We start from the raw sequence: 20,057 nt of genomic DNA on the forward strand, positions 1-20,057 counted from the left end.
TCAGGATACTCTCTGCCAAATTTTAAAGTTGTAGGACTATTTATGCCTTTGTAGTACCTAAATATTTGCATTTACAAAATTTCGCCAGGAAAATGTCCCCAAAAGGGGGATTTTGGCCCCCTGTAGCTTTCCAGTAGCTAGTTGACCGGGTTGTCCACCCAGGTTGTGATCCTTGAAGGTCCTAGATATCATTTCTGGTGTGAAACCTTTTACAACATTCCGTGTCAGTTTTCCAAAAAATATGGGTTTTGCCCCCTGGGTATATGAGGAAAATGGTGATATGAACACGTGTTTAACATGTTTATCCACCTCTCAGGTAGTTTTCACATAAAAGCTGGGTTGTATACATAATATATACACACACACCAATTCAATTCCTGCACATTTGATTTTTTCTTTCTAACTGTTTAGTGTTCATTTACCAAGGGCATTAGGCTGCAGAGCACCATGTTGATTGTAAATACAAGGCAGTGCCCTCCTTGACATTAACATGGTGAAATATTTGACATTGTCAAAATCACCTGAGTCATGACAATGACATTGGAACAGGACTTGAGATAAACAATAATCAAATGAAAATTTCAGTAACAGCTGAGCTTCAAGAAAAACAATCATTGCAAATAATTTACTCACTCTCTGAATTCTGTTCAAGTTGGTTATAGCCAGTTTATTTGAACAAACCCAGAAAATCAAATAATTAATTAGGGAAAAATAATATGAATTATACATGACAATAAATTAATGAGAATGACACATGACAACAACACACTGTACATGTTTGGTCAACACAGACAGAAACAGCTTGTCTTATTTATTATACTCTCATTAAACCATGCCAAATCAGATCATCATATAAACTCTGTTTTCATTGTACAGCATGAAATCTTGCTCCACAGCACAACAAAAAGCTTAGCTCTCCGTGTGTCCTCTGTGTTTAAGTAAAGGTTAAAGAATGAAAGTCCATTTGTTTCGCAAGTGATAATCTGCCTTATGTGGACATATTTGCACATACTGACCTCAGGTGAAGTTCTCCATGAACTATCATCAATATTTCAATTACCAAGCCATTCCTAAAGTTAAAAAAATAATAATTCTGATGATCTAAAATGGGATGTTTGTTGAATAATGATTGCTTTAGCCTAGTGTGAGAGTGTGCAACAGCCAATGTGATAGGCAGCTAACTGTCAGGCTGGTTAGCTGAGTACATTCACAGGAGGTGTATTTGTGTGTGTCAATGTGTTATGAATATTGCAAATATCTTTAAAAAAATTTTTTTTTTACAGCAGTTGACCTTTATTCTTGAAGAAAAGCATCTTTTTTTCTGTCTGTGAGTAAAAGTGACTAAAACTTGATGAGGAGGATTAATTGTGGTAACATGAGTTTAAAAATGGTGGAAGTGCCACAGTTTTGGTGATTAGACAAGAGGTTTAGATGCATTAGTTTTGTTGTCCAGGTTTAGTTGGCTGTTGAAGCAGCTTTGTGGTGTCACTCTGCAGTGAACGTTCTGCAGCTGCTTCACTCTGCCACTAAGATCCAGTCTTCTTCTCCATACTGTAATAAAATAGAAACACTCAAAGTGAATACAGCTCTGTTTCATGTCATAACCTTAATTTAAAATATATGTAAATTATTTTTTAACGTATGTCTTACTATCCTAAATGCCTTCATATCAAGTGATAAAGATATGTCAATCTAACATTCTCATAAATCTTTAGTTAAGTCATTGATGAAATGGTACTGTGGTTTGAATAGTCAGATCTATATGTGTTTGTCTTTGTTTTAACGCTGTGTACGCACTGGAGAAAGGTGTGGCTGAACCCATCATAAACTCTCTGGGCTGTGTGTGTTTCATTAAACCAAACAACTCCCTCAGGCGGCTGAAGCCTAGGCTGCAGTGAAGATGCCTTTGCAAGATAGTGTTGGGAGAGACCTTGTTTTGAAGGAACATTTGCCTGTGGGGACGCAAATGTTCCACCTGACATTAAGATGGCTGAATCCCCCTCAAGAAAAACATTAAAAAGCATATATGACAAGCAGGCCTGCTTTATTCCAAGATCCAAATTTTCATCTTCCCATTTTCAGAAGTTGCCATTTTCAACATGTGTATTTCTAGCCTGGAGTTTGCTGTCGTTGTTTCATGGATCAATGGGGAACTGAAAATGGTAACACGCAGAAGGCAGAAGTGGAGAAGACTGAACCAAAGAAATGGTGAACTGGGTCAAAAGTCATGGTGGCAAAATATAGACCAGGTTTCAATTAACTGGAGAGAAAACTATTTTTTTTTCAATATCCTCACAAATAACTTGCAATAAAGAAAAAAGGATAGTATGACTTAACCTGAACACACAAGCTTCAGGATAAAGCAAATGGTATAATAGTAGCCTGCGAAGCTGCCTACATAACTTCATTCATTTTTCTTAAACCTCGTACAGAAGCTGGAGTGGAATTATGACCAACAGAATGTGATTTCTCAGACAGATAATTGAAAACTGTTGACATAAGCCCAGGACATAAAGCCTCCATAAATTGGGAAAATATGGATGAGATATTCTGAAAATTTTGAGCAGGAGTGTCTCATGACACGTGGTCCCTTTACAATGACAACAGAAAATCACAGCATAGAATATTGCTTACTTGAATTTGATGAGACGACTGGCCTGGATAAGCTGTGCTGACTCATTGGTCAAATGGCAGGCAAACAGTAGCCAGTTGCGTGGCTGCACTTTATAGGCAAACCTCATGAAGAGCAGTGAGTAGCAGCACAGAGCTGAGAGGACGGAGAAAAAACACACAGGCAGTAGTTTATTACATTTACAACTATAATAGCACCGTCTTGTTGTGAACCACTTGCTGCTGGAAACTTCCTACCCTTCTTACCATGGCTAAAACACATTAAATCAATATGTCACCCAGCCTAATTGCCCAGAAATATATTAAGCATCTAAACAGGGGTTTTCTGATCCTTAGAAGCCATTTTGAGACCAAAGTAAAAGCTCTATCATTCAGAAAATAACATAGAAAAACGGCAGTTACAGAAAATACAAAAAGTAACTCAAGAATTGCAGCTGTGGTTTAAATATCTTATTTCTAAGAAACCTTGAGATAAAATACAATTTACAAAACTAACCCTCATAAACATATCTAGAAAAGGATAGGGGTATTGTATGTGCCCTGCATGTGTAAATCTGGGTTTATAAGTACATTCATGTGTCTGTGTTACTTACCGAAGGTCATCCTGCCACTGATAATATCAGGGCTCTTCTTCATATCTGAAATGGCTGCTATAGGAAGACCCCAGTTTGCTACAGGACCCCAGAAATGCTGTGCAAATACACACAAAGGGACATATTAAAAGTCTGGACCATATACTCGTGATTTAGACTTTTATCTTCAGCTGATTGTACATCAGAACAGAATCATACAATAACTACCACGTGAATACTTAATTGTCAAATATTGTGAATCTCATTGTTTAAAGTACTCATGAGACAAAAATATGAAAGGAAGATTTAAAAATAAAACACCCATGTTAGCCAGCAGGTTGTCACAGATGAGGAGAGACAGACTGAAACAGATATGACATATATAGACAGACAGAAGACAGAAAGCACAAGTACATACCGTGCTGTTGAACAGGTTATTTTTCAGGGCCACATAGAAGAGAAAAGAACATAAATACAGATAAGTCATACTGAAATGCACAACAAGAACTGCTGCCACCTAAAATAGGTCATGGGTCTGTTTCAGGCCTGAAAAAATAATAATAATAAATAAAAATATTGACACTAGTACTAGTACAATTTAAAGAGTCCGGGTGTCCTGCAGGGAGGGACGTCATCAGCTTTGTTTGCACATCACTAACCTAGGTCATCCTAAATGAGGTAACATTTTAGTACCTGGATGAAAATATTTAACTACGCTTGCAGCTCTCTGTCTACCAAAGCATTTATCACATATGCTAAAACTATTGATTACTGTATTTTTTACTCAATGACAAAACACACCATCAACAAAGGACACACTACCAGGGTATCATGTACACATAAACCAACGACTTGACAACTTGTCAAAACGTAAATTTTAAAAAAGGTATCTTTGTTTCTCTGCTTATTTGTGTCTATAAAGTCCGATTTGACACTCCATAACAATAAAGCACAAGTAGTTGCAACCTCTCTAAAACTACGACCTACTTTCAAGGTTTGCAAGTTGTTTTGGGTGTTTTAAGAGCAGCTGAAAACATGTCGCTCAAATGAAGTTTAATTAAAAATAATAATGACGTTTATCCAAAGTCTTCATTCTTTCCAGTCAACCTCATAAAGTGGAGAAACAAGTTAAGTGAGCACTAACTAACGTTATGTACGGAAAAGGCAATCGTCCTTGAAAACTAGCAGAGAAACGACAGAAACGACGCCAAATGTAACAAACGGGAAGGCATACATCGTTGACAATAGTCATAAACTGTTATTAAAACATTGTCTGGGCATAACGGGGCATTAAGCGGGCTGTTCAACATGAGCCAACGCTTACTAGCTGAAATTTAGTCACTCGATCATGCTAACGACACTTTAGCATGTGTGCTAATAGAAAATCTTACAGCTCAAATTACATACCTCGTCAAATAATCCCTGAACTCTTTGCTCTTCAGGTGGTCAATAGCTTTCCGTGCAAGTACCCCTGCCATGGTTTAACGCTGGGTTGGTGTCTGTTTTGGCCGAGAGGAGCACTCTTTCTGTGTTGAAGGGCGACCGAAAACTCAGCTCAGAGGACGACTGTTCCAATTTACGACCATAACATTGGCACGTTACGACACTGTCGCAATTTACTCAGCGCAGCCCCAGCCCCCGGGTGTTACCAGGCATAGATATATATGTTACCTGTCTCTGTAGGCCGTATGTGGAGGTGATATCATAAATTCAATCTCTCTAGGTGTAATTATGTTAGTTAAAAGTACATTCATACAAAATCCATCATTATTGCCCTTTGATCCAACCCAACTTGAAATCGTAACCGTAATATACGGTCTTTATTTCAGAAAGAAGTCGTATCAACTCCATATGTAACAACCTACTGGAGTAACCTTATTAATAACCTTAACAGGAAAAAAGATCTGGAATTTACCTGCTTGATATATAATCAAAAATTTAAATTGATTAAATTTGTTAAATTTAAATTGGTTAAATAAGTATTTTTTAAGATAATTCACAGAATTTACCCATCTAAAGTTTTTTTTTTTTTTTTTTTTACAACGATTTAAGAAAGACATAGACTTTAACTGCTCTTTCTGTGAATGACACCCTGAAGATGTTTTTCATTTATTTTGGTCTTTGCCCTTTCTTAGCTAAATTATGTTATGGGAAGATATTTGTAACCTGATTTCTTTTTCGATTGAACCTCATTTGTCCCTGTGCTTTGAACATATACTGTTTGGTTTCACTGACTTTCCTTTTGCAAAAGGAAAAAATACTATAAAATACTTAAATACTATATCATCAATCTCATGATACAGTTAGCCAAATGGCATATCCATAACGTTAATCAAAAAACTCTCTTTGTCTTTGAAAATGAAACCAAACAATATATTAAGTCTATTAAGACAGCTACCAACATGAAAGCTATAAAAACTTTGAATTTATGTACACTTTACAATGTTTTTGTATGAAAGCTTGCCTCTGTATTGTTGAAACCTCCTGACGGCGTTTTGTTGGCGTTTTGTCTTGTATTGCACCATGTTGTTTTAATAAAGTTTAAAAAAAACAAAAAATGTGGGGGTGATAAGGACGAGATTATTAATGTTTAGCTACTATTGTAGGAAACAGTAGCTAAAATGATAAGATTCAGGCTGTAAAATAAGATGTAAAGAAAAGTATCCATGCCGCTAATAAAACCCTTCTGAGCAAAGATAGCTGCTACAAACCAATAGAAGAAAGAAAAACGTGGGCCTGCTGAAAACTGAGTACAACCCAAAGAGTCCATAAAGGGCACTCAAATCACTTCCGGGTTGAAATTTAAATGTAAAATAAAATTGAACATTTATTTTTTGTCAAATCTTTAATTACAACTTCAGTGATTGTAAGTGCCATACTGCTTGAGTTGACAATAAAAGGATAAAAACAGGATTTGGAGCCAGTCCATTTAGATCCATGGATTTGAAATCATTAAATACACCAAACTTTAAATCAGTGACCATTTTCTTTACCCCATATCAAGGCCTACCTCAAAATTAACAAATGTAAACACAGTAATATTTTTTTTTAAATTACACGTCTGCTAAGACTGTTTTCTTTCTGAATACAAAATTTACAAAGTTGGTCAACACTTGATTTAAAAGGTAGCTAAATTGAGTGTAAAACATACAGTGCACAGATATTTTTCGGAAATAAAGTAAATCTAGTCAATCTTCTGATCTTGGAAGATCATGGAGGAACACTGCTGTTGGGAAAAGGTACATAAATGCACATAGTTACATACATGCAAATACTTGTACATATAACTCATAAACAGAAACTTACCCTGCTTAAAATAAAAGTAAAATAAAGTTGAGTTGAGTTGAGTTGAGTTGAGTTGAGTTGAGTTGAATTGAGTAAACTTTATTATATATTTTCAGTGTGATAACATTTCCAGTCTTAACAGATAATACAATTCATAGAATGTAATGCATCAAAAAGAACAACAATAAAATCAGAAGCAGTGCAAAAAGTACATCCCAGAGAATCTAGAAGATACAGGTGCACTTGAACAACAGAGTTGTTGTAGAACAAAAGAAATACCACTGATGATAAAAAATGTTAAAAAGCATGTCTTGATGACTAACAGGCGAGACAGAGGTGAAGAACTCCACAACACAAAGCACAGTCGCATTTCGTCAGAATCCACTGATTTTAAGGCTGATGTTTCAATCCCTGATGATGACATGATATATATAAGTTAATAGTACATTATAGATAGCCTTAAACCATACCAGCTTACCCCACCTATTATTTTTTTAAAGGAATTTAATGGTCAGCATACAATTGATAGAATCAGTTTCCACCATTGGGTCGAACTTCTGCATAGTTCTTGACTATCTGGGAAATCCTGACGACCTTAACATGTCCTGGTACCGCATCATAGTCTGACCACAGGTACTCTGGAGACAGCACTTTGGTTGGTTTGTTGTGCAGAAGGTACCTGCATGACACAGACAGGATAGTTATGAATAGTCTGTATCTTGCCTAACAAATGCTCTAGATGAGATATAATTGCCCCCGAACAGATGACAAGAAACTTAATGGAGCCTAATCAATGAAAGAAAACAGGTTTAAGAAATGTGAACAGACTGGCAGACAGACACGAGTGTACAAAGACAGATGAGGATATTTTGAGGTTGGATTGTCTTGAAACATGAACGTTAAAAACAAGAACAGTAAAATCACTGAATGAGTGAAATGTGACACTTTACTTGTTGAGGTGACTCTCTTCTTGCCACACAGCTTCAATCTTATTGTCAGCGTCCACCAACGACTGCATGTAACAGTAACTGATCAAATAAAAGAGGTAGAACACAGTTGTTATAGAGTTAAATATTGTTTTTTTTTTTTTTTTAAATAATCCTTTTAAACAAAACTTGGTAAATTAATTGTGGCATTCATCTCAAAAACCAATGGGAGGCTTGCATAAAGGTCTCCTTGTTTTGAGGCTCTTAGTCTTTTTTTGAGCCAGTGACCCTTTACAACATAGACAATACATCTGGGGCCACTTCATGCATTTTAACTTTGAATAATTTGATATAGAATTTCTTTTTGAAAATTTCCAATTTGAAGTGCATTACAGACATGGAAAAAATGATTAGACCACCCTTGTTTTTTTCAATTTCTTGTCCGTTTTAATGCCTGGTACAACTAAAGGTACATTTGTTTGGACAAATATAATGATAACAACTAAAATAGCTCATAATATTCTAATTTAAGAGCTGATATCTAGCCATTTTCCATGGTTATTCTTGATCATGATTTTGGTAATTATCAAGTGAAATACGGAGAAAAAGAGTTTGTGTAAATAATTAATGTTCATTGACCTAACCGGGAAAAGGTCAGAAGGACACGGAAAAGATTTTCAGAAAACAAAATATTCACAGTAGAGATGAAGGTTTTGAACAAGACATCAGGTTTTAAAGGGCAGTTTTAAGTTGTTTTATCCGTCAGGTATCTACATGTCCACTGTATTGTCAGCTCTCATGCTGTCATATTATTATTATCTCTATCCCCTCTACATTGTCGTTCAGTTAGAAATAGCATAAAAGTAAGTTTAAAAATAATTTGTTTGTTGTTACTTGACTAGCTTGTACATGTCCTCCAGGTATCCACCCCAGACAGCAGCAGTGTAGTAGTAATCTCCTTCACCATAAGGAATGAAGGCTGTGGACTGAGGCCGACGCTCATAAGGAAACAGATCCCTCTTTGTGTTCTGAGGAAAATATATTGGGCAAAAAAAATTAAATGGGATGAGAGACTTTAACTAAGAGCTGTGAGTATGGTAATGTTAATTCAGAAAATGAGGCAATATAATTTGAAAAAATAATATATAGCAAAGACAATACATCACATGAGATTATTTAGACAAAATAGAGAAATAATCCCATTAAATTTAAATGAATATACTGCAGGATAAAAGGGTAAAACCTGGGAGTAGCCCCGGTGAAGAACAGCAGACAGCTGACTGAGAGACTCGGCTCCGAAACGGTTTCGGAAGACGCTGTCGATGTCCATCATATAAAGATAGTCTGCTTCATTGCGTATCTGAACACAGTTGGGATGTGAGACTGAATGCACCATGAAGGCACTCAATTCGAAAAAATAAACAACATTTCAGTGAACTATATTATTGTTTTTCCTTTTAAGAGCTCTACTGATTTACGAATAAAAACTGTGCGTTTCACTTCCTACCTGTTTGTCAATAGTAATGGTGGCCCATTTCATCCTGCCAAGTACTACGTCCTGCCAGCGGCTGGCACTAGGGACGGTGATAACTGAGATTTTCCGGCCCTCACCCAGTTTAATCTGACAAACACATACAAAAAACAGTTATTTGGCTTTTGGGTTCTTCAGAGGAATTATTACAAATTATAAAAACACCAGTCTTATCATTTAAAGTGGTTTCATCAGTGTGGAGGTTTCTGGATCACAACAAATCAATGAGCTAAAAACCTAATTGATCAAAGATAATGTTATGTTCAACTGTATTAAAGGTCCAAGCCAACAGTGTATGGCATCCTCAATCTTTCCTTTCAGGGGTATCATATTGCATTGTGCACTATTGTGTGTGTCTTGATCATTTATATATTATAAATTAATAAACAACAACTCACTTTGGGGACATCTTGTTCGTTGTCTGTGAAGACGTAATAAGTTACCCTGAAGTCAACAAGAAAGAACTTTTCACCTGACTCCAGAAAGCCTTTCAGGAAACGTGTGTACCTGTTCAGATGGGAGGAAGCAAAGCAGTGGGATCCTCAGTTAGTGTAAGAAGATTTTGTATTTCATCTTGAATATCCTGTGTACCTACTTGCCAACAGCAAACACCACCACAGCAACTCGTGGGTCCATCTTCTTATAGATTGCATCGATAACCACCGGATCAAACGTCCCCTCCCAAACCAAAGGAGCATTCCAGTTTGTCACTGAGTTCACATCAGTGCGTCTAGGGAGAACAAATAAATTGTGGATTTAAATGTATTTATTTATTTAGCAGTGTTCAGGTCTTAGTCCAGCTAATATCCATAGTTTATATAGTCCATAATAGTCCATAGGTCTGTATGTCTATAATTTAATAACCTGTGGCATGTGCAAAAGCATTCAGTACAACATGCACAATGTCTGGTTTCACCAAGAGTGACTTCATTTCCAAAGACACTTACTAAGTTCATAAAATGGCACAAAATTTAAATTAAGTGAAGCCCTCTTCTTAAATGTGTGATTAGAGTGTCAGAGGGAGATGATCACTATCCAGTATTCTAATAATAAGGCTGTCAGGTATTGATTTTACACAGCTGAATAAGATACCATAATGTTTTAATATCTTACCCTTTCATTGTGCTTGGCTGAGCATATTTCACTCTGGAAAAAAAGAGCAAAGATTAAATCAAATGTATCTTTACTTCTCCAAAGAGGAGCCACAGAGGTAAATAAAATACAAAAAGATAAGAGTCCAGAAAATACAGAAAGCAACAATTAACAAAGACAGACAACAACTCCAACAACCCACAAAAAGAATCAATATCAGTAGACCTGATTAGTGATCGACCTAATAAGAGTTTTTTCACTGGCCAATGCTGGTTGCAGATATATATATTGCCAATATCATGTTTTTGTTGTTTTTGTTTTGCATCTGATAAAAAAAACCTGTTTAGCTCTTATAGAGGAATAAAAGACTTGTGGCTATTCTAGGCCTCACATGTTTTTGGAACAAACTTATTAAATTCTGATGGTGAAACTAGTAATTTCACAGGGAATGTGATGTTGTGGCCCTACAGGATTTGTCCCAGTATTCCAGGTGGCCAGTACACCACTGCTCTCAGGTAAAGTTACAACCAGCATTTTCATGTTTTAATTAAACATGAACAAATGTAATTTTGTCATTTATTTGTGATGAGATTTAATGCTCACGGCTGAATGGCTGAGACACCCTTCAGGCTGATATATTGGCCTGCTGAGCTCATAACTTTTCATAGCATAGAAACACTAACTAGATGTAACTGAACCGGTTCAAAATCCACATGTTGTTTTACCTGCCAATAAGATGCAGAAAAGGATGTCCTGTTCAAATATAAATGAGGAATCTTTGATTACAATGATAACAGTTTTGTAAATCCCCAATGTAATCCCTGTCTGAGGCATAAAATTGTAATGATGATAAACCTGCAGCAGAGCAATGCAAAAATCTGAACTACTGGAAAACATGTTTCACCTTCATATTGTTTATCATCTTATGATCATTTTTTTAAGTGCAGATTGTGTGAATGTTTTACAACAGGCCAGTCATGTGACACAGAGTCATAAAAACTGTAAAATCAGCGGTGGAAGAAGTATTCAGATCCTTTATGTCAGTAAGAGTACAAATACCATAGAACACAACAGCTGTCAGAAAAATGAATGCAGTGAAAGAGTACAATATCTATCGCTAGGATGTAATGGAGTAGAAGTTCACAAGCACCTCAAAATTGTACTTAAGTACGATATTTGAGTAAATGTACTTGGATAACTGAACCAGCTTTTCCTCCCTGTTAGTTAAAAACAAAGTGTATATTCACCCAGTTTCCATTATAAGGTCATCAATCCTCCAGCGGACATCTGGACAAAAGCTTAAAAGGGAAACACACAACATTTATTTATAATATGATAGGATTTAAATAATAAAATGTTATATGACAAAAGTGTACGGTTTCATAAACTTCCTACAGTCTGAAACATCTAGGGGCTGTTGACAGGACAGGATTAGGTAGTACCTGCACTCAGGGTTATTAAAAGCTTGCTTTCTTGAGTTGCCAGTTCAGTTACATGCATTTAAACTGATACTCCTTACCTCAAGGATGGGATGCTGCTGTGTGCTATATAGTTATAGATGGCCCTGTGAATGTAAACAGACGAGTTAACCAGAGACAGCCAGTAAAAAAGAAATACAATGGTAGTAACTTCCCAAATGATACAGGTCCATAATAATAATTATAATCCAATTTTGTTGTAGTTGTTTGTGCGTATTTTTTAGTTTAACCGATGCTGTATTCATTATATATTTGTATATTTATGACTCACTCTTGCCCCAAAAAATGAGAAGAATGCAGATCAGATAGTGAGTTAGCCATGGGTGCAGGATGCAATACACACTAGACCTCAAACACAGTAAAATCAAAAGGAAAGAGGCATAGGGCAGGATCTTTGCAGATACAGACACTGCAACACACTTCTAGTGGGTCATAAGTGATGACTGAAAGAAATATACTGCATACTATAGAGGTATACAGGGATATAACTTTTAACTGGATTTAGTTCAATCATCATTGTCCCTGAGATGAAATTGGGTTTATAACAGTAAACAGCACAATAGCAAGTTAGTGATGATAATTAATCAATGATTGGATTGCATGCACTAGTTGAATAATGTATGAATAAAATAGCTATGAGTTGCATGAACAAGGGGCTTGTGTATTTTTTGAAATTTTAGATACATTTTAGCATAAAGTTGGGCTAAAACCAGCTTTAAAATATTGTCATTTTTGTCTTGTATAGTTTGTGTTCATTTGTGTTCTTGTGAAGTCAAAAACTTTGAACCCTCATAAACACACAGGTGGGCCTGAGCAGCAGTTGTACTTGAAACACTCACACTGTAAATGAGCTACAAAAATAAAACTTTTACAGGTTAAACATCAACAGATATATAGGTGCTAATGAACTCAACTGTGGACAACTCAAGTCAAAAGAGTCACATTGATGAGATATGTTATATGTATATTATAGTTTTATATGAAACATCCTAAAGCTTGTTTTCATTTAATTTGGTGTTTTTGTTGTGTTTCATCTTGTTTTGGGGTTCAGCTTTTATTCCCTTTATAATAAACCTTGCAGATGTAATGTGTAAATGAATGCAGATGTTAACCTTTCTCAGTAAAATCGAATCCCAAAATGAGTAAAGGAATAGGAGTCCTGGAAATGTATCATAATATTTAACCAATTTAAATCATTTTAATATCCATGAGTCATATTTGGAAATTTTATTAAAAACCTTTACCATGCAAAATGATTTAATTATATTAAACAAAAACATTAAACAAGGAAAGAAACTTCCATTCTAAACGTCTTTTAAATTTTTTTTTTTTTTTTTACTTTTATCCCCTTGATAATAAGCTGTAGTGTGGTAAAGAAAAAAAAAAGGTAAAAGTCTTACCCAAAGACGACGAGAAGACAGGCGAGAATGGAAAAAATGTGGATCCTGGAAATGTAGTACAACATTTTAACTGTCTAGATCATTTAAACACTATCTATAACTGCAACACTATTAAAAAACTAGAAATACAACATAACAGAAACAATACTAAACTAAAAGCATTGGTTGGATGGACATTTCCACTGTAGACTGACACTGGCAGTACTTCAGGTATGTACATAACCTTTTACTGCTCAGGTGAAGTTGTGCTGAGCATGAAAAAAGAACAGAGGGTCACTTTAAAGAGAGAGAGGTGGGGTTCATATAGTGATATTTGAACAGGACATCCTTTTCTGCATCTTCTTGGCAGGTAAAACAACATGTGGATTTTGAACTGGTTCAGTTACATCTAGTTAGTGTTTCTATGCTATGAAAAGTTATGAGCTCAGCAGGTCAATATATCAGCCTAAAGGGTGTCTCAGCAATTCAGCCATGAGCATTAAATCTCATCACAAATAAATGACCAAATTACATTTGTTCATGTTTAATGAAAATGTACAGTTTATATACTCTACATGAAAATAGGTTTAGCTTAAATTTCTCTATATTTAGAAAAAATCTAGTTTAGCCACTGCATCTTCCAGCTGTACACACTTTTGGCAGTTGTGTGATGTCTCAAAGAAACCAGACTACATTGAGAAAAACAGTAATTTTACCCAACAGAATGGCTCTATGGCTGCCGAGATCAGGCAGTTTGTTTGTGTAATTATGTGACTTTGGTGATTTAGTTCAGAATCACCCTTTAAATGCTTTAAGGAGGGACAATGTGACGTCATTCATATCTCTTTTTGAAATAGGGTTTTGCAAACTTTAAATCAGTGACCATTTTCTTTACCCCATATCAAGGCCTACCTCAAAATTACCAAAGAAAACACAGTAATACTTTTTTTTAAATTACACGTTTGCTAAGAATGTTTTCTTTCTGAATTGCAAAATTCACAAAGTTGGTCAACACTTGATTTAAAAGGTAGCTAAATTGAGTGTAAAACATACAGTGCACAGATGTTTTTCGGAAATAAAGTAAATCTAGTCAATCTTCTGATCTTGGAAGATCATGGAGGAACACTGCTTTTGGGAAAAGGTACATAAATGCACATAGTTACATACATGCAAATACTTGTACATATAACTCATGAACAGAAACTTACCCTGCTTAAAATAAAAGTAAAATAAAGATGAGCTGAGTTGAGTTGAGTAAACTTTATAATATATTTTCAGTGTGATAACATTTCCAGTCTTAACAGATAATACAATTCATAGAATGTAATGCATCAAAAAGAACAACAATAAAATCAGAAGCAGTGCAAAAAGTACATCCCAGAGAATCTAGAAGATACAGGTGCACTTGAACAACAGAGTTGTTGTAGAACAAAAGAAATACCACTGATGATAAAAAATGTTAAAAAGCATGTCCTGATGACTAACAGGCGAGACAGAGGTGAAGAACTCCACAACACAAAGCACAGTCGCATTTCGTCAGAATCCACTGATTTTAAGGCTGATGTTTCAATCCCTGATGATGACATGATATATATAAGTTAATAGTGCATTATAGATAGCCTTAAAACATACCAGCTTACCCCACCTATTATTTTTTTAAAGGAATTTAATGGTCAGCATACAATTGATAGAATCAGTTTCCACCATTGGGTCGAACTTCTGCATAGTTCTTGACTATCTGGGAAATCCTGACGACCTTAACATGTCCTGGTACCACATCATAGTCTGCCCACAGGTACTCTGGAGACAGCACTTTGGTTGGTTTGTTGTGCAGAAAGTACCTGCATGACACAGACAGGATAGTTATGAATAGTCTGTATCTTGCCTAACAAATGCTCTAGATGAGATCTAAATTGCCCCCGAACAGATGACAAGAAACTTAATGGAGCCTAATCAATGAAAGAAAACAGGTTTAAGAAATGTGAACAGACTGGCAGACAGACACGAGTGTACAAAGACAGATGAGGATATTTTGAGGTTGGATTGTCTTGAAACATGAACGTTAAAAACAAGAACAGTAAAATCACTGAATGAGTGAAATGTGACACTTTACTTGTTGAGGTGACTCTCTTCTTGCCACACAGCTTCAATCTTATTGTCAGCGTCCACCAACGACTGCATGTAACAGTAACTGATCAAAAAAAAGAGGTAGAACACAGTTGTTATGGAGTTAAAAAAATTTTTTTCCAAATAATCCTTTGAAACAAAACTTGGTAAATTAATTGTGGCATTCATCTCAAAAACCAACGGGAGGCTTGCATAAGGGTCTCCTAGTCTTTTTTTGAGCCAGTGACCCTTTACAACAAAGACAATACATCTGGGGCCACTTCATGCATTTTAACTTTGAATAATTTGATGTAGACTTTCTTTTTTAAAAAGTCCAATTTGAAGTGCATTACAGACATGGAAAAAATTATTAGACCACCCTTGTTTTTTTCAATTTCTTGTTCGTTTTAATGCCTGGTACAACTACAGGTACATTTGTTTGGACAAATATAATGATAACAACAAAAATAGCTCATAATATTCTAATTTAAGAGCTGATATCTATCCTTTTTCCATGGTTTTTCTTGATCATGATTTTGGTTATTATCAAGTGAAATACGGAGAAAAAGAGACAGTTTGTGTAAATAATTAATGTTCATTGACCTAATCGGGAAAAGGTCAGAAGGACACAGAACATTTTTTTAGAAAACAAAATATTCACAGTAGAAATGAAGGTTTTGAACAAGACATCAGCTTTTTAAGGGCAGTTTTAAGTTGTTTTATCCGTCAGGTATCTACATGTCCACTGTATTGTCAGCTCTCATGCTGTCATATTATTATTATCTCTATCCCCTCTACATTGTCCTTCAGTTAGAAATAGCATAAAAGTAAGTTTAAAAATAATTTGTTTGTTGTTACTTGACTAGCTTGTACATGTCCTCCAGGTATCCACCCCAGACAGCAGCAGTGTAGTAGTAATCTCCTTCACCATAAGGAATGAAGGCTGTGGACTGAGGCCGACGCTCATAAGGAAACAGATCCCTCTTTGTGTTCTGAGGAAAATATATTGGGCAAAAAAAATTAAATGGGATGAGAGACTTTAACTAAGAGCTGTAAGTATGGTAATGTTAATTCAGAAAATGAGGCAATATAATTTGAAAAAATAATATATAGTAAAGACAATACATCACATGAGATTATTTAGACAAAATAGAGAAAAAATCCCATTAAATTTAAATGAATATACTGCAGGATAAAAGGGTAAAACCTGGGAGTAGCCCCGGTGAAGAACAGCAGACAGCTGACTGAGAGACTCGGCTCCGAAACGGTTTCGGAAGACGCTGTCGATGTCCATCATATAAAGATAGTCTGCTTCATTGCGTATCTGAACACAGTTGGGATGTGAGACTGAATGCACCATGAAGACACTCAATTGGAAAAAATAAACAACATTTCAGTGAACTATATTATTGTTTTTCCTTTTAAGAGCTCTACTGATTTACGAATAAAAACTGTGCGTTTCACTTCCTACCTGTTTGTCAATAGTAATGGTGGCCCATTTCATCCTGCCAAGTACTACGTCCTGCCAGCGGCTGGCACTAGGGACGGTGATAACTGAGATTTTCCGGCCCTCACCCAGTTTAATCTGACAAACACATACAAAAAACAGTTATTTGGCTTTTGGGTTCTTCAGAGGAATTATTACAAATGATAAAAACACCAGTCTTATCATTTAAAGTGGTTTCATCAGTGTGGAGGTTTCTGGATCACAACAAATCAATGAACTAAAAACCTAATTGATCAAAGATAATGTTATGTTCAACTGTATTAAAGGTCCAAGCCAACAGTGTACGGCATCCTCAATCTTTCCTTTCAGGGGAATCATATTGCATTGTGCACTATTGTGTGTGTCTCCATCATTTATATATTATAAATTAATAAACAACAACTCACTTTGGGGACATCTTGTTCGTTGTCTGTGAAGACGTAATAAGTTACCCTGAAGTCAACAAGAAAGAACTTTTCACCTGACTCCAGAAAGCCTTTCAGGAAACGTGTGTACCTGTTCAGATGGGAAGAAGCAAAGCAGTGGGATCATCAGTTAGTGTAAGAAGATTTTGTATTTCATCTTGAATATCCTGTGTACCTACTTGCCAACAGCAAACACCACCACAGCAACTCGTGGGTCCATCTTCTTATAGATTGCATCGATAACCACCGGATCAAACGTCCCCTCCCAAACCAAAGGAGCATTCCAGTTTGTCACTGAGTTCACATCAGTGCGTCTAGGGAGAACAAATAAATTGTGGATTTAAATGTATTTATTTATTTAGCAGTGTTCAGGTCTTAGTCCAGCAAATATCCATAGTTTGGGTCTGTATGTCTATAATTTAATAACCTGTGGCATGTGCAAAAGCATTCAGTACAACATGCACAATGTCTGGTTTCACCAAGAGTGACTTCATTTCCAAAGACACTTACTAAGTTCATAAAATCGCACAAAATTTAAATTAAGTGAAGCCCTCTTCTTAAATGTGTGATTAGAGTGTCAGAGGGAGATGATCACTATCCAGTATTCTAATAATAAGGCTGTCAGGTATTGATTTTACACAGCTGAATAAGATACCATAATGTTTTAATATCTTACCCTTTCATTGTGCTTGGCTGAGCATATTTCACTCTGGAAAAAAAGAGCAAAGATTAAATCAAATGTATCTTTACTTCTCCAAAGAGGAGCCACAGAGGTAAATAAAATACAAAAAGATAAGAGTCCAGAAAATACAGAAAGCAACAATTAACAAAGACAGACAACAACTCCAACAACCCACAAAAAGAATCAATATCAGTAGACCTGATTAGTGATCGACCTAATAAGAGTTTTTTCACTGGCCAATGCTGGTTGCAGATATATATATTGCCAATATCATGTTTTTGTTGTTTTTGTTTTGCATCTGATAAAAAAAACCTGTTTAGCTCTTATAGAGGAATAAAAGACTTGTGGCTATTCTAGGCCTCACATGTTTTTGGAACAAACTTATTAAATTCTGATGGTGAAACTAGTAATTTCACAGGGAATGTGATGTTGTGGCCCTACAGGATTTGTCCCAGTATTCCAGGTGGCCAGTACACCACTGCTCTCAGGTAAAGTTACAACCAGCATTTTCATGTTTTAATTAAACATGAACAAATGTAATTTTGTCATTTATTTGTGATGAGATTTAATGCTCACGGCTGAATGGCTGAGACACCCTTCAGGCTGATATATTGGCCTGCTGAGCTCATAACTTTTCATAGCATAGAAACACTAACTAGATGTAACTGAACCGGTTCAAAATCCACATGTTGTTTTACCTGCCAATAAGATGCAGAAAAGGATGTCCTGTTCAAATATTACCTTATGAACCCCACCTCTCTCTCTTTAAAGAGACCCTCTCTGTTCTTTCTTTATGCTCAGCACAACTTCACCTGAGCCGTAAAAGGTTATGTACACACCTGAAGTATTAGTCTACAGTGGACATTACCATCCAGCCAATGCTTTTAGTGTGATATAGTTCCTGCGATGTTGTCTTTCTATTTTTTTTAAATCATATTGCAGTGACAGATAGTGTTTAAATTACCAAGACACTTGATATGTTGTGCTACATTTCCAGGATCCACGTTTTGGCCATTCTTGTCTGTCTTCTTGTCTTCGAAATTTCGAAATTGATACAGCCACAAAGCTTCCTGCAGATGTGTCTTCAGACATGTTTTGTAATTGGGCTCATGAGCGCAGGCATTGGCTAATGTCAGTTATCTCAACATAGCATTCAAGTAATCGGTTGGCCAATTAATCAGTCGACTGCAAGAAAAAAGCTAGAGGGACTTTTAGAAAAAATTGTCGTTTAAAAGTGCTAAAGCTTTTCGTTTTGTGGCAATATCTATCTAATATCTAATATAAATGAGGAATCTTTGATTACAATGATAACAGTTTTGTAAATCCCCAATGTAATCCCTGTCTGAGGCATAAAATTGTAATGATGATAAACCTGCAGCAGAGCAATGCAAAAATCTGAACTGCTGGAAAACATGTTTCACCTTCATATTATTTATCATCTTATGATCATTTTTTTAAGAGCAGTGGAGATTGTGTGAATGTTTTACAACAGGCCAATCATGTGACACAGAGTCATAAAAACTGTAAAAGCAGCGGTGGAAGAAGTATTCAGATCCTTTATGTCAGTAAGAGTACAAATACCATAGAACACAACAGCTGTCAGAAAAAATAATGCAGTGAAAGAGTACAATATCTATCGCTAGGATGTAATGGAGTAGAAGTTCACAAGCACCTCAAAATTGTACTTAAGTACGATATTTGAGTAAATGTACTTGGATAACTGAACCAGCTTTTCCTCCCTGTTAGTTAAAAACAAAGTGTATATTCACCCAGTTTCCATTATAAGGTCATCAATCCTCCAGCGGACATCTGGACAAAAGCTTAAAAGGGAAACACACAACATTTATTTATAATATGATAGGATTTAAATAATAAAATGTTATATGACAAAAGTGTACGGTTTCATAAACTTCCTACAGTCTGAAACATCTAGGGGCTGTTGACAGGACAGGATTAGGTAGTACCTGCACTCAGGGTTATTAAAAGCTTTCTTTCTTGAGTTGCTAGTTCATTTACATGCATTTAAACTGATACTCCTTACCTCAAGGATGGGATGCTGCTATGTGCTATATAGTTATAGATGGCCCTGTGAATGTAAACAGACGAGTTAACCAGAGACAGCCAGTAAAAAAGAAATACAATGGTAGTAACTTCCCAAATGATACAGGTCCATAATAATAATTATAATCCAATTTTGTTGTAGTTGTTTGTGCGTATTTTTTAGTTTAACCGATGCTGTATTCATTATATATTTGTATATTTATGACTCACTCTTGCCCCAAAAAATGAGAAGAATGCAGATCAGATAGTGAGTTAGCCATGGGTGCAGGATGCAGTACACACTAGACCTCAAACACAGTAAAATCAAAAGGAAAGAGGCATAGGGCAGGATCTTTGCAGATACAGACACTGCAACACACTTCTAGTGGGTCATAAGTGATGACTGAAAGAAATATACTGCATA

At 35.8% G+C, this 20,057-nt stretch overlaps 3 protein-coding genes across 3 annotated transcripts; all 3 read right to left on the bottom strand.

Moving 5' to 3' along the window:
- Positions 1-641: 641 nt before the first annotated feature.
- On the bottom strand, positions 642-4,789 carry mpc1 (mitochondrial pyruvate carrier 1). Its single transcript, XM_059359344.1, has 4 exons — positions 4,607-4,789; positions 3,225-3,321; positions 2,635-2,767; positions 642-1,551 (listed from the first exon to the last, which is right to left on the bottom strand). Exons 1-4 carry the CDS (start codon positions 4,679-4,681, stop codon positions 1,527-1,529), a joined length of 330 nt encoding a protein of 109 aa, XP_059215327.1. The 5' UTR covers positions 4,682-4,789; the 3' UTR covers positions 642-1,526.
- Positions 4,790-7,019: 2,230 nt separating this feature from the next.
- LOC131988264 (globoside alpha-1,3-N-acetylgalactosaminyltransferase 1-like) lies at positions 7,020-12,944 on the bottom strand. The gene is made up of 11 exons (XM_059353368.1): positions 12,916-12,944; positions 11,557-11,601; positions 11,285-11,335; positions 10,059-10,091; positions 9,541-9,675; positions 9,344-9,452; positions 8,922-9,035; positions 8,658-8,774; positions 8,309-8,442; positions 7,439-7,516; positions 7,020-7,167 (listed from the first exon to the last, which is right to left on the bottom strand). Exons 3-11 carry the CDS (start codon positions 11,293-11,295, stop codon positions 7,020-7,022), a joined length of 879 nt encoding a protein of 292 aa, XP_059209351.1. The 5' UTR covers positions 11,296-11,335; positions 11,557-11,601; positions 12,916-12,944.
- Positions 12,945-14,409: 1,465 nt separating this feature from the next.
- LOC131988272 (globoside alpha-1,3-N-acetylgalactosaminyltransferase 1-like) lies at positions 14,410-18,608 on the bottom strand. The gene is made up of 10 exons (XM_059353381.1): positions 18,583-18,608; positions 17,588-17,620; positions 17,091-17,225; positions 16,894-17,002; positions 16,472-16,585; positions 16,208-16,324; positions 15,859-15,992; positions 15,008-15,085; positions 14,577-14,735; positions 14,410-14,467 (listed from the first exon to the last, which is right to left on the bottom strand). The coding sequence occupies exons 1-9, from the start codon at positions 18,606-18,608 to the stop codon at positions 14,588-14,590; spliced, it is 894 nt and encodes a 297-aa protein (XP_059209364.1). The 3' UTR covers positions 14,410-14,467; positions 14,577-14,587.
- Positions 18,609-20,057: the final 1,449 nt, after the last annotated feature.

The sequence above is a fragment of the Centropristis striata genome, chromosome 2 (assembly GCF_030273125.1).
Source record: "Centropristis striata isolate RG_2023a ecotype Rhode Island chromosome 2, C.striata_1.0, whole genome shotgun sequence".
Lineage (NCBI taxonomy): Eukaryota > Metazoa > Chordata > Actinopteri > Perciformes > Serranidae > Centropristis > Centropristis striata.